The sequence below is a fragment of the Phaethon aethereus genome (assembly GCF_964289735.1).
Source record: "Phaethon aethereus genome assembly, chromosome: 2".
NCBI lineage: Eukaryota > Metazoa > Chordata > Aves > Phaethontiformes > Phaethontidae > Phaethon > Phaethon aethereus.
In genome coordinates this window covers 78589646-78602763 of record NC_138582.1, presented here as the reverse complement: position 1 = coordinate 78602763, position 13118 = coordinate 78589646, and the positions used below count along the sequence as shown (strand labels likewise).

The window sequence follows — 13118 nt, the reverse complement described above, 5'->3', positions numbered from 1 at the left end:
CTGCGCTGCGCACATCCAAGTCAGGATGAACTACATGGTTGTGATGCTACAGCCAAACCCAGAACAGCAGCAGCCTTGCCCCTGCTTGAGCCTGCACAGCTGAAGGTTCCCCGTTTCCGGTCCCCTCTGCTCTGCCCAGCTAATGACCCCAGTCATGCCCGGGTGGAGAAATGGCAGTTGTTCCCCCTTCCCCAGTAACCTACGCTGAGGGAGCATATCATCACCTCTCTGCCAGCCAAAAAGCAGATTCTCTATCTTTTCAGTATCCCTGCAGCTGTCACACGCTTCCCTCCACCCTCAGCTTCTGAAAGAGAACAATATGGCCTTTTGCTTGCTGCTGCACCTTCCCCCACCGCAAGGAAACAACCTAATAGTCCTCTAGAAGAGGTAATGTGCCATGGCAATATGTGGATATGTATACAAGACATACCTTACCTTCTGTGAGTCCTTCACAACTCTTGCATGGCATTTTCTTAAGATAGAAATTATTATTGTAATACCAGTGCACAGTTAATTGTAAAACCATATTCAAAGTGCAGTTCTAGACAATGGGAAAGGCCATATCGATGACGATTTCACATGGGTCTTTCCTGCAGCAATGTCAATGCTTTCCATTAGTGACTTAAGTGATGGAAGAGAGAGAGTCCATGGCATAACTTCGCTGCTGAAACCAAGCTGGGAAACATGGGCAAACACGGTCACTTCAGAACAACTTTGCTGAAGGTGACCTACAAACTGAAAAGAAAAACGAAGTACCAAGTCCCAGTGAAAACTTCACCTGTCTTCCACCCTGACACCCATGTTCAGGCCTTCTGCTCTGCTCCAGTTTTACCCCTGGCCTTAGGGGCACTGTCCAGTTCGGAGAATCACAACTCAGGAGAGACGTGAATCCACTGAAGCGAGCAGAAGTCTAACCAACAGGGCATTATTAAAGAGAGGGGAAGAGTGAGACATTTAATTAGTCCAGGTAGCGTTGCAACGCCAAGTGACAACAGATCTCAACTGTTTTAGGTATCTGCAGCAAAAGGGATGATTAAACACTTCCCCATGTCTGTGAGCAATAAGGACAGAATAAGGCACAAAACATTTACATTACAGCAACGGAGAGGAGGAGTTGGGGAAGAATTTTGCCTGTCTTCGATCTTGCTAAAGAGGAATCCAGGCCAGAAAGCCATTTTACTAATGGCTGACATTAAGTGTTTATCAGATTGTGTTTTCATAGCAGCATATACCATATACAGGCAGTCCTGAGTCTGCTCGTATCATCACTGGTGTGGGTATGAACATTCAATACTAAAAACGGTTTAAGTCCAAAAAGAGACCAAGACTTTTAGAAGTACTGAATGTTTTAAAGAACAAACTAGGCAAAACATGCACCAGGAATCACAGAAATTAATTCGCCCTGCATGAAGTGAAAATTTGATGATTTCTTAAGAGTCCTTTCCAGACCCGTAACTTTGTGATAATACAGTTTTGGCTTCACGTGATGAGACAAGATTATGTGAAGTTTCTGACCTAATGGGACAGAAACAAGTACTAGAGATCGACTAGTACTGCAGCTGCTTACAGCACCATACATGATTGCTTTCCTGCACATAAGATAACGAATGGCAATAAAATATTAAAAAGTAAGGCTAAGAAATCTAGTCTTAGGGAATTTTATGTCAGCATTTTCACAAAGCACTGCAGTTACGTGAGTTGTTTTGCTGAAGGCATCTATGTTGGGTGCAGGTGTGAAGGTTTTGGGGAGCGGGGCTGCAGGGCTGACCTCTGCGGGGAGAGGCCAGGGGCTGCCCCGTGCGGGACACAGCTGGTTACAACGGACCGACGGTGGAGCAGATACCCACGCCGCAGCCCACAGGCAGCCCGTGCCGGAGCAGGTGGATATTCCTGAAAAAAGTGTGGCCCATGGAGCGCCCACAGCAGAGCAGAGGAAAAACACGAGGGGGAAGGGGCTGCAGCAAGAAACTGCTGTGTACTGACCATAACCCCCGCCCCATGGTGGCAGGGCAGGAGAGTTGGGAGTGAAGTAGAGTCTGGGACAGCAGGGAGGAATAGTGGTATTTCAATGGTTGCCTTTTTTTGTGTTTCTCACTACCCAAACTTATTTTAATTGGCAAGAAATTAACTTTCCCCAAGCCGAGTGAGTTGTGCCCACAGTGATAGCTGGTAAGTGATCTTTATCTTGACCCACGATCTCTCTCATCCCCTTTTTTCACCCCCTGTTCCACTGAGGAGGGGGAGTGAGCGAGGGGCTGCATGAGTACCTGGCTGTTAGCCAAGGTTAACGTGCCAGAGTATCTCTTTAGGTAAGAAAACTACTCACGAGCCTTCTTTCAGAACTCCCGAGCCCGAGCTTTCAGCTAAATGCCAAAGGAACACGCACTCCTAAGTTTGAAGACAAGTGGTTTGTGTATCTACAGTCCTAAGGCTTAGCAAATGCAAGTGCTCACCAAGACCAATCCCTCACTGCCATCAAAATTATAAATTTTAATAGGAAAAGTGGTTTTTTGTTCATTTGTTTGTTGAGGTTTTTTGCAGGCTTGGGAATAGTTCCATAATTTCTATTAGAAAAACAGAAATTGTTTTATTTCAGTGGGACAATCTTACTGATGCTCTTGGAGGCCAGTCAGGTTTTCATCCACTTGCCAGTAGCAGATGAGGATCTTTGCTGCTTCATCAGCTTTATACCCACTTGTCTTGGCACAGTTTGCTATAAATGAAAATTCATCTGGGGATTTCACACGGCTCTGAGACAATTTAGCTAACTCAAATACAAGATGCACCGGGAAAATGAAGAGTCTGAATTGCCTGGATTATTAATAAGACCTCACCGTTCCAGGACAGCAATTATTTACCTTTATTTAAGGGAAACGAAGAGATGGTGCACCAAATGTCACTGAACCACAAAACCAGAGGAGGGTCCTGCATTTCTTCTTACAAAGTTCAGCCAGCCAAAAAGAATAACTAACGAAGTACATAGGTTTCTGCATACACTAAACAGATCCATTAAAGTGGATTTATCTGCACCATTTCCCTTAAATTACCACCATGCCCTACTTCTGTGCAATTTTCTGTATTTTGTGAAATTACGTTACCGGCGATCTAATCTCTTGTTTGGTGGCACTGTTATAGTGGGTTATGAAATACAGATAGGGCTAATACTGGAAGTCCTGCTGACTTGTGAGTCCTGCAGCAAAGCCTGAATGTTGTTAGATAGCTGAAGAGATAGTCGCATTACCAACATCATTACCAAAAAAAGAGAAAGAAGAAACTGTACCCAATGTTCCCTTTCACTATTTCTATGTGTTTTCTAAAACAAAAGCATGTTCATGTAATGCAAGAGAGTGCTAAATAGTGAATAATGTAAGAAGTAGGAGGAAAAATACTCCTACCCGGTGCTGTGGTTCTATCTTTTACCGCGTTCATGAGTTCCACTTTGCCGGAGACAAACATAGCGGCACAGCACTTCTCTCCCAGTCCCTGTCATTTTAGGTCTCAGTCACCACCTGCATTCTCACTGGTCCTGTCAGTAGAGCCATTTCCATTAAAATATGAATATGCAGATACACAGATGAGCACACTATGCTCACATAGCATACTAGAATAATTCCCAACATAAATAAGGCAATTATTTAATCATACGTAAGGGTTTTATTACCCTTGAGCAACCCTTAGGTTTTACTAAACAACTAAAGTCCTCTGGAGTGTTCATTCACTTGCCTGAGAAAAGATTTTAAAGAACATGTTTTCACTAGGGTTGGAGAGATGTTTGGAGAGAGCAAAAGTCTTACCCAGTACACGTTCACAGCTCTCCAACACTAAACTTGTAAGAGCAGATTTAATCTCATAATCTTCAGATAAGTGGCAAAAAAGTCAATCAATTTGGACATCACACATTTATTCTTACAAAATAATCTATTCTACTTTCAGTATTTCAGAAATTAAGATAAACCGCATACCTGAATTTTTACATTTCTGAAGAACAATTTTTAATACATACCATACTTTACTAAAAACATAAGCTAAGAATAGAACAGACTTTTTAAATGTTTAAATAAGAATGAACTCCAAGAAATGCCAAGTCTTCCAAATTATTCTGAACTAAAGGTTCACTATAAACTCATATCCCCCCCCCATGTAGTTCCCAAATGCCTTTAAAAAAGTGCTAAACAGCATGTATTCATTTTTAGAAAATCTATGTACGACTAGCTTTTAAGCTCTGCATTTTCCCCAATAGGAGAAAAAGTGCTTTAGAGAAACTGAAAATAAAGCATGGACACCACAGCAGCCAGCTCTGCCACGCTAACAAAAGAATTCAAAAGAAAGCTTTTCATTTATTTTCCATTCAGGGGCAGCTGTGTCCAGCCAGTGGGCGGGGACAGATTCTGCAAACAAAAGGCTGTGCATTTCTTTCAGACCTGAGGTAAGAACACCAAGTACAAGCTAACTAGGAATTTTACCATTGTTAGATGAAGATTTTTTAAGGAGCAGTGGAACCCAGTCCACGTTGGCACACAGTATTCTCCTTCCTGGCCACTACAGCCTGATAGGGTTTGCTCTCAGCCTGAAGTTTCTCCCATCTTCGTTTGATGGATGCAGCTGCCACTGTTTTTACTTGTGGGTCCAGCCAGAAGCGAGGCTGAGCCCCTAGTCCAAAACAACAGATACACACAAACACACAGACACACACAGAGACAAAAACAGGGCGAGCAGTGCCTTTACCAGCACACAGATATGCAGTGAATGTGCTCACATAAAATCCAACAACACAGCCCCATCTTGTCCCTCATGTCCAGCTGAACAGAACAGAAGCTCACCAGCGAGACACACCGGTCCCTGCACTCTCCAGCTTCACACAGACACTACGCTCACGGAGCCTTCAAACATTGCCATGGGATTTAAAATCATCTAATATCCAGGCCCAGACCCTGAGCCCCTGTGACCTGCCTCTGGCTCCTATCTGGGCTCCTTCCTGGTGCTGGTCTCCTCCTACTTGCCAGCTAGCCCAGCTTGAAGTTGGAAGTGAGTTTTGTTAGTGAAGTTTGCATGTGCATCAGGATCCCTATGGCACCTGGCTCTGAACACACTAGCTAGCCCACGGCTGGCCCTCAGATCCCACAGCTCCTATGACCCATGGCCTGTTCTCCAGTTGCAGGTGCCCAGACCTCCTGGTGACACACATCCACACATGCAGATGCAGCACAGAAAGCAAGGTCAAGCAGCAAATTGTCAGAAAAAAGGTTTAATAAGAAGCTGGGATAGACTGCAGAGATGTGGCGCAGGGCTCAGTCGGACAAGAGCACTGCTTACGTGAGGCCGTTCCCATTTATCTCCCCTTCTAATCTTCCCACATCTACCTTGACTCTTTCCTTCCTCTGCTCCTGTCTCTTCCCAAACAATGCGCCCCTAACAACTTTTCCCCATCAGTCCCAGTTTTGTTACACCCCTACCCAAATTTGGTACTCCTGATAACATTACCTGAGTCCCCTCAGCCTTGGGTGGCATTACTGATAGAGTCCAGTGGGCCTTGCAAGATTCCACCCAATACTCCCTTTAATTATAGGTGAGGTTTGACCATCTTCCCCTTAAACATCAGTGAAATTCATCCACCTTTCACAGCAGCTATCTGTAATTTTTGTCAGCTTCTCACTCTGTTACTTGTGTTCAGCAATTTCTCGTTTCGTGACCAGCAGTTTCTCACGGTCTTTTCAGCTGGCTAAACCTCAGGCCAGGGCCTAGACATCTGCCTGCATAACACAAGAAGATTTATTTCAAAGACAGAAATAAAAAGAAGTGCAGACACCCAAAATGATCATGGGTTTAATATGTGGCAGCACTTGAGAAATGTTTTGGTGAAACAGTTAGGATGCTGTTATCTACCACAGCCAAACATCTGGTTCCAGGTTTCATACAGCTCTAGGTCCTTCGAGGAGACGCTAGGTCGCACGGTTCTGAAGGCACTCTCAAAGTCCAGAAAAGCAATAGGCCGTACTTGCTCTGGCATGATGGTTGCAATGTCCATGGACTGAAGACTGCGGATAGGGCCCAGAGAAGCTTCTCGGCAGAGCTGTGTCATGTCTGCCCCAGAAAATCCATTTGATTTCTTAACTATGAGTTCAATTTCCTCTTCATCTAGCGAGCAGTGCTCCTTTGACATTAGACGGGTAACAATCTGCCTCCTAGCTGAGGCTTCTGGAAGAGGAATGTACAGTCTCTTCACTAGCCTCCTTCGGGCAGCTTCATCAATTTCTTGGGGTCGATTTGTTGCTCCAACCACTAGAATACGATCTTCAGAGGAGGTTGCAGCCCCATCTAATTGGACCAGAAATTCAGTTTTTATTCTTCTTGATGACTCATGCTCCCCATCTCCACGCTGAGATAACAGAGAATCAATTTCATCGATGAAAATCACTGCTGGCTGTTGACATCGTGCCACAGCGAACAGCGCACGGACCATCTTTTCCCCCTCACCCACCCATTTGGAAGTCAGAGAAGAGGCACTGATGCTAAAAAAAGTCGCTCCAGACTGGCACGCGATGCACTTGCCTATAAGAGTCTTGCCAGTCCCAGGGGGACCAAAGAGGAGAATTCCTTTAGGAGGACCGCGTAAGCCAGTGAAGATGTCTGGCCTCAGCATAGGCCAGACTACTATTTCTTTTATCGTAGCTTTTGCAAATTCAACTCCGGCAATGTCATCCCAGCTGACAGGAGGCCCATGGTCCATGATCTCGTGCATAATGAGTTCAATCATTTTTGGTTCTATGTTTTTCAGTCGTTCATCTACAGGCAGCGATGGATCCGTTGGTCCTCTTGCATGAGGTTTACACTGTGTTCCTCCATTTTCATTTCCATCTTGTTTTGGAACTGGAGGAACAAATTTGCCAAACGGACCCCGAGATCTGCCTGCACCCAGTGACTTTTTTACACCTCCATATGACGAGACTGGTGCACGCTGGGGTGGGTTTTGAGACTTCTTTTGCTGATCCACCCACAGCTGTTCTTTTGCAGTTCTAAAACCAGGAACACCGCTCTCTTCATTTCTGTTTCTGTACCCTGAAAAACTACTTGTTTCTGTACTAATGGAAGCCTGGCAAGCAGCGAGGCTCGGCATCACTGTGCTGCCTTCATCAGCCAGACCATAAAACGCTTTTCTTTTCCCAGAACTTGTGGACCACGCAGGTACAGCTGACTGATTGGAAAGAGACAAATGTTGTCCATCACGACAGTCACCTGACATTTTCAGGGAACTACTACTTGTCGCTTCTTTGCTTCCAAACAGTGGAGATGCCTGGGAGCCTGTATGAAGCTGTTCGTTTAAGGAGGCTGAAGAGGCAGGAAGCACATCCGAAGTTTTGGTCACAGGAGGCACACTGCTTTGAAGAGACTTTGAAGATGAGGGATGCTCAGCACATTTTGCTGAGCCAGCACAGAGTTCAGTCTCTCTGTCACTGCTGCAGATACTGAGTTTAGGAAGATCTGGAGCAGCAGGGGCACTGACCCCTTTATCAGCTAGTACACAGGCATCTGTTGCTGCCATCTGAGAGCTCTGGAAATTTTTGCCAGTGTGCATCCTCTCTTGCACACACTTTAATTCAAATACATTATCTGTTGTCAAGGCAGATTGCCACTTGTCACTGTCATTTTGCTGACACTTTGCCAAAGTCAGAATGTTTTCAGCGTAGTTATTCAAGCCAGTCTCGATGTTGTCAGAGTCAATAATTGAAGAGTATTTCTCTGCGTATGTTTTAAACAGGTTGGCAGCACAGACCTGAGAGATCTCGGAGTTTGCCCATGCATACTGAATATGCAGGATTTTGGCACGGTACTCATCTGCCTTCTGTCCGGGTGTGCAGGTGCCAGAGGTAATAGCAAAGTAACTTTTCTGCCAGTCGCTCAGGTGGACGGTGCTGTGAGTGGGGGTTTCCATCACTGCCACTGAAACATACATAAAATACCTGCTGTTATAAAACACATTTCACAGCTATTTGCTTTGCCTGCTTTCCCCCTTTCCTAAATACATACACATGAAAACATACATTATTTTAATTGAGAGAAACAGAGCAGAAGATCTTGTAAGCTACTTAGCCAGTCTGGACACTTTACCATTTTCAAAATGCAACCGGCTTTGTGGTGTAAAGGCATTTCAACTGAGGTTCTCTTTTCTTCCTAGTTCAAAGAAAGAAAAGAAGAAGGGGGGGGAAGGAAAGCTTACTTCTAACCAGAGGTCTCCTGGGGAGGTAAGTAGACTGCAAAGAATGGTAACAGATGGCCAAACAAAAATTGGCCTTGTTAAATGAAATCACCAGTGCTTTCACTCTTCCTTGACAGAATGCGGCACAGTGCAGAGGAGGCCACGTTATACATCGCTGTCAGAATAATGACATTTATGGCAGAGATAGTAATAAAAATTAAACAATAAAGCTAATAAATAAAACTATATGTGAAGTCTGTGAGGGGAGCTAAAAGTGAAATGAATAATATAATGAATTTAGTAAACTTTCAGACTAAGAAAATATTTACAGATTCATAGCAAATGCCCAAAACTATTTATTCCATTTAGAACATACTAAAATCTCCCCATTTTATATTTTAAAGAAACAAAGCTCTCGTGTGTTTTAAAGCGATGCTTGTTTCTCAGTTTTAGAAAGTGGGATTTAAATTCCTCCAGTATTTTTTTAGTTTAAGAAATAGGAAAAATGACATTTGGCTAGAAAGCAGCATTTTTCTAGACTTGAAAAGATATGCTCACATTTATGATGTATTTTCAAATCAGCGTTTCTCTGCAACGCATCATGTGAAGAGATATTTCTGGTCAAGTCAAGAATGCATGATTTCAGAAAAGAAACAGGCGCAAGCAAAATTATGAGAAACCCCCCATTGCCTCAACAGGGTTTGCAGAAAGCAATTAACACACAGTAATTTCGATCTTCTCATCTGTCCATACAGGACATACATCTAATATGTGATATGACTGAAATACATCAAATTCTAATTTCTCTTTTTTTAACTTCAATATGTAACAGGATGTTCCAGCCAGAGAATACTTTACTAAAAAAACCAAACTGTTAAAGTAGAGGTTGATATATTCTGCACCCCTTCCCACAGAATACAAGGCAACCTGCAGTCTTCTGAATCAGCTGCAAACCATGTATGAGTGCCAATTAATTTACACATGTAATGTACATACAAGACTGGGGAGACAGCTGAAGGAATAAGGAACATGGGGCGGGGCAGGGAGGTTCTCTCTACTTTCTTTCAAAAAGTCTTGCATCGGTGTAAGACAACAATATGATTATGGCAGGAGGAGTTACGCACATAATAAACAATAAGGAGATAACTTATTTTGGTTTGGATTTTTTTTAACTTCAGCCCAATTTTGTTTAGAAAAGTCAAAACATCTTTTACCTGCAAATTCAGTGCCTTTACATGGGAAGCCAATTTTTAAAAAAAACCACAAAAATAAGATTCCCTCTGAAAAATTGCTGTCCACTTTTGTACTGTGAGAAGTCTAACTTGTGCCTACTGAATGAGGTGCAAATTCCCACCATAATCTATCTACAGCTGAGCAACAGGTGAACAAGAGATGGAAGGCTACAACCTTTTATTTCTTTTCTCTAAACAACTACTACACAGCATACTAAATAAACTGTCACCGTTTAACATCTTATTAAACATAAAAGCTAAGTTTAGAAAAAGTTTAGTATCAGACATTTGTTCCCATTAAATATTTCCATAGATTTACATCATTCAGAATAGAAAATCTCAGGTTCTTCACCACTTTACCTAAAGATTTAGTAATCATCTTCACAGGTCTGAGAGGAGGTCATCATAAGTGAACAGAGGTAGCTAGTTTAAAATTTCAATTTGAGTGTTCTTCATTATCTTCCAATATCACATTCTCTCCCTATTCTAATTCCTATTAGCTGTCCTCATAGCCTTACTGTTTTTTCCCCAAGAGCTAGCCAAATGCGTACATGGACAGTCAGTCCTTCTTCAACAGCCAAAACTGTTCCTAAATATTGTGGGCATCATACTTTCATGTAAGTGTCTAACGTCGAGGGTTTATCAAGGCACTGACAGGCGAGTGCTCGGCCTCAAGCAAACAGAGGGGGTAAGTAACTACCTGACACGCGTGCTGGATGTCACTACGTTCATACACGAACATATACACCCATTCAAAACACGGGGAAAGCCTGCCTGCCCACAGGCAAGAAAACCAGAAGGGAAGCACGCCAGCTGCCCTGCCCGGGTAAGGCTTAGCCCTCTGCGCTGCAGCGGAGAACGCACAGGCCGATACCATCCAGCCGGCAAGAAACCAGGGCGGGCAGGGCCCCTCAGCTCAGGAGCCCCCACTGGCACACCCTCCAGCAAGTCAACCCCCTAACCACACCGGGGGAGGGGAAGCCGAGACTAGAGTCCCGAGGCTTCCCCAGCGGCCTTTGTCTCTCCACACCGGGGCGAAGGGACGCCCCCGCCTCGGAATCTGCTGGGCTGCGCGGGCCGCCCGTGAGGGCTCAGCCGCGGAAGCGCGGCGAGGGCCCTCATGCCCGAGGGGAGGGGGCGCAGCGGTCGCCAACCGCCGCCAACGGCCGAGGCTCAGCGCCTTGTAGCGGAGGCGGGGCGGGGGGAGCAGAGGGGAGGACGAGGAGAGCGAGGGAGCCGCTCGGCGGGGGTGGGGGAAGGCAGATGGGTCCCGAAACGCGGCCGCGGCAGTCGCCCGACTCCTGCCCCTTCTCCCCCTGCCCGCCACCGCGCGCACACCCACCAGCCACAGCCGCCGCCAGCCGCCTCAGTGGATCCCGCCCAGCTTTGCCCCAGGACCCGCCTCGCTCCCGCCCACCAATCGAATAACAGGGCTCTGGGAGGCGCAGCCAATCAAAAATCATAAGAGAGGGCCGAGCATAAAGTGGGAAGCTTCGCTGCGCTGTCGTCATCCGCTCACGGCTTACCAGCGCTCTGGAAAGGTCGGAGAGTGAGAGGGCGGGAGAACGAGCTCCACACGCGGGCCTTCCTGCTACCTATTGGCTGCGCCTGAGGCGTACGCCCTCCAATAGGCGCGGGATCCGTGCCTTGAAGAGGCGGGCCGGCCCGGCCTCGCCCCGCCCCGGCCGCGGCGCGCGGGACGGTGGGCGCGTGTGGCGCCGCGTCCCGCAGGCCCCGCTCTCCTCCTCGCCCCGCCCCCCGCTGGCGACTGCCGGCCCTCGGGCGGGCGGGCGGGCGGGCGACTCGGTGTCCGTTGCTTGCCCAGCGGGGTGCTCGTAGCCAGGCAGGCCCATGCACGCTTCGGGAGGCCCGTCTGTGGTAGCCTCAGCGTGGTTCTGCAGCTGACAGAGCAGTCAAGAAGGAAGAGGCTAGACAACGGAAAAGCTTTTATTGCGTTTATTGTGTTACCCGTTTTCGGTAGCAGCAGAAAATGGAAACATGGAGACGAGCCATTCCTGGGAGGCCGAGGAGGCACGCTCCTGCATTGACACACGTTAGGTGACTGTAGAGGCAGAAGTGCTGCGGCTCTTTCTGTGTCGAACTCAATGGCTGTGCGAAATGGTGGGGTGGCCGCCTGCCATCAGCATACCCCAGCTGCCCGCTGTTCGTTCCTCTCCTTTCAGTTAGAAGGCTGCCTGGATGCCCTTCGTTCAGTTTGGAGGTGGGTGGGCCAGCGGTGTCCTGGGCTCTCTCCTCAGCAACCGCCCTCTGCGCAGGTCGAGCTCCACGGGAGACAAGTTCCACAGGAGATGTGCCCAAGTGCCAGCCCCGGCTTACCTGGTGGCTGGGGTGCTAGCGATGGGCACCCGCACCTTTGCGCACGTGGCACCTGACCTCCACGGCCGCCTGTTTCACCTCTGCCACCGTGGCACAGGCTGCAAGGCTGCCACAGCCACCACAGCAGTGTCCCAAGCTGATCCTGTCTGACAGCCTCAGGAGCAACAGCTGCTGAACAGGCGTTTTTGGGAAAACAGCTCTGCAAAAGATCTCAGCAGCAGTAGCTGGACTCTCTGGCAGAGGGATGAGGTAAATAAGATGATGCCTCACAGGGCAAAAGATGGTGGCCCGGGTAGATGTATCCTATGAACTGAACCTGGTCGTGGAGTTCTTAGCTGGATCACACCAACCCATGTTCAAATTAGTGCACCAAACTAGATGCAAATTAGCACAATACGCTGCAGTTACACCTCTGCTATTAACACAGTCACTTCTGTGTGCGTGAACATTTAATTTCCCATGAGAAATATTTCTTACAGTTACTGTCAGGTTTTTGTTATACATCAAGCTTGTTATACCATTAGTGCAGACAGCACATTAAATTGTCTGTGCTCCTATGCAAGCTATCATCTAAGACCAAATTGGGCTAACATTTATAGTTTGTAACAACTGCTGCCATCAAATTCTCCCCCAAGGCGTACTTGCCTGATTTCCCTTGGGTTGCACAGGGGCAGGGAGTGAAGGAGCCTGCAGCTGCAAGCTCCCCGCGGGAACAGGAGCTGCAGCCAGGCAGGCCGAATGAAATGAGCTGCTGCCTTGTCCTACCTGACAGCGCCTGAGCTGCAAAGCAAAGCTGAAGCTGGGTGGCTGGCTCCAGTGGCAGATCCAGCTGCAGGACTGTGCAGAACTTTGTGGAAGGGTCAGCATCAACCTTTGTTTTGGCCAGGCATTTTAAGACTCGTGTTGCTGAGGGGGAAACTTCTCTCATTTGCAAAGTAGTTCGTTCAAAGAACACTGAGAAAAAGTCACCAATGGTGAAAAGCAGGGCACTGACGTGACCCGAGTGGGGAAGCTAGACCCCTTACAGTGCATCTCGCATGAATAAAATGGGAAAAGCTTGAGTAATAGCAAAAACACAGAGTAGTCGTAGTTTTGTTTCCATTTATTAATGCTGCAAATTAAAACCTACATGTCTGTTTAATAGGCTTTGGATACAGATTTTAAAGGAACCCAACAGCTCACAAATTACAATAAAAAAGCACTAAATCTCTGATTATTTTTCCATTTAGGTCATACAGACTCCACATATGCTATGTAGATATTATTCATCAGTGCTTATTTAATCAGACCCCACCACCCAGTCTTCAGGGTTCTCAGTTTTATTTCTCATTTGCTCCTGTCTTTGAGCAATTCAA

At 46.5% G+C, this 13118-nt stretch overlaps 1 protein-coding gene across 1 annotated transcript in view; it reads right to left on the bottom strand.

Annotated features, from left to right (window-relative positions):
• Window positions 1-5875: 5875 nt before the first annotated feature.
• The window catches only part of FIGNL1 (fidgetin like 1), a gene marked incomplete at its 3' end in the record, with an annotated part of 64743 nt that continues 57500 nt past the window's right edge, over window positions 5876-13118 (bottom strand). The window contains exons 16-17 of the mRNA XM_081996447.1: window positions 12529-12717; window positions 5876-7938 (exon numbers count right to left, since the gene is read on the bottom strand). Of these exons, the coding sequence (XP_081852573.1) occupies window positions 5876-7938; window positions 12529-12717 (2252 nt within the window). The remainder of the gene's footprint in view (window positions 7939-12528; window positions 12718-13118) is intronic.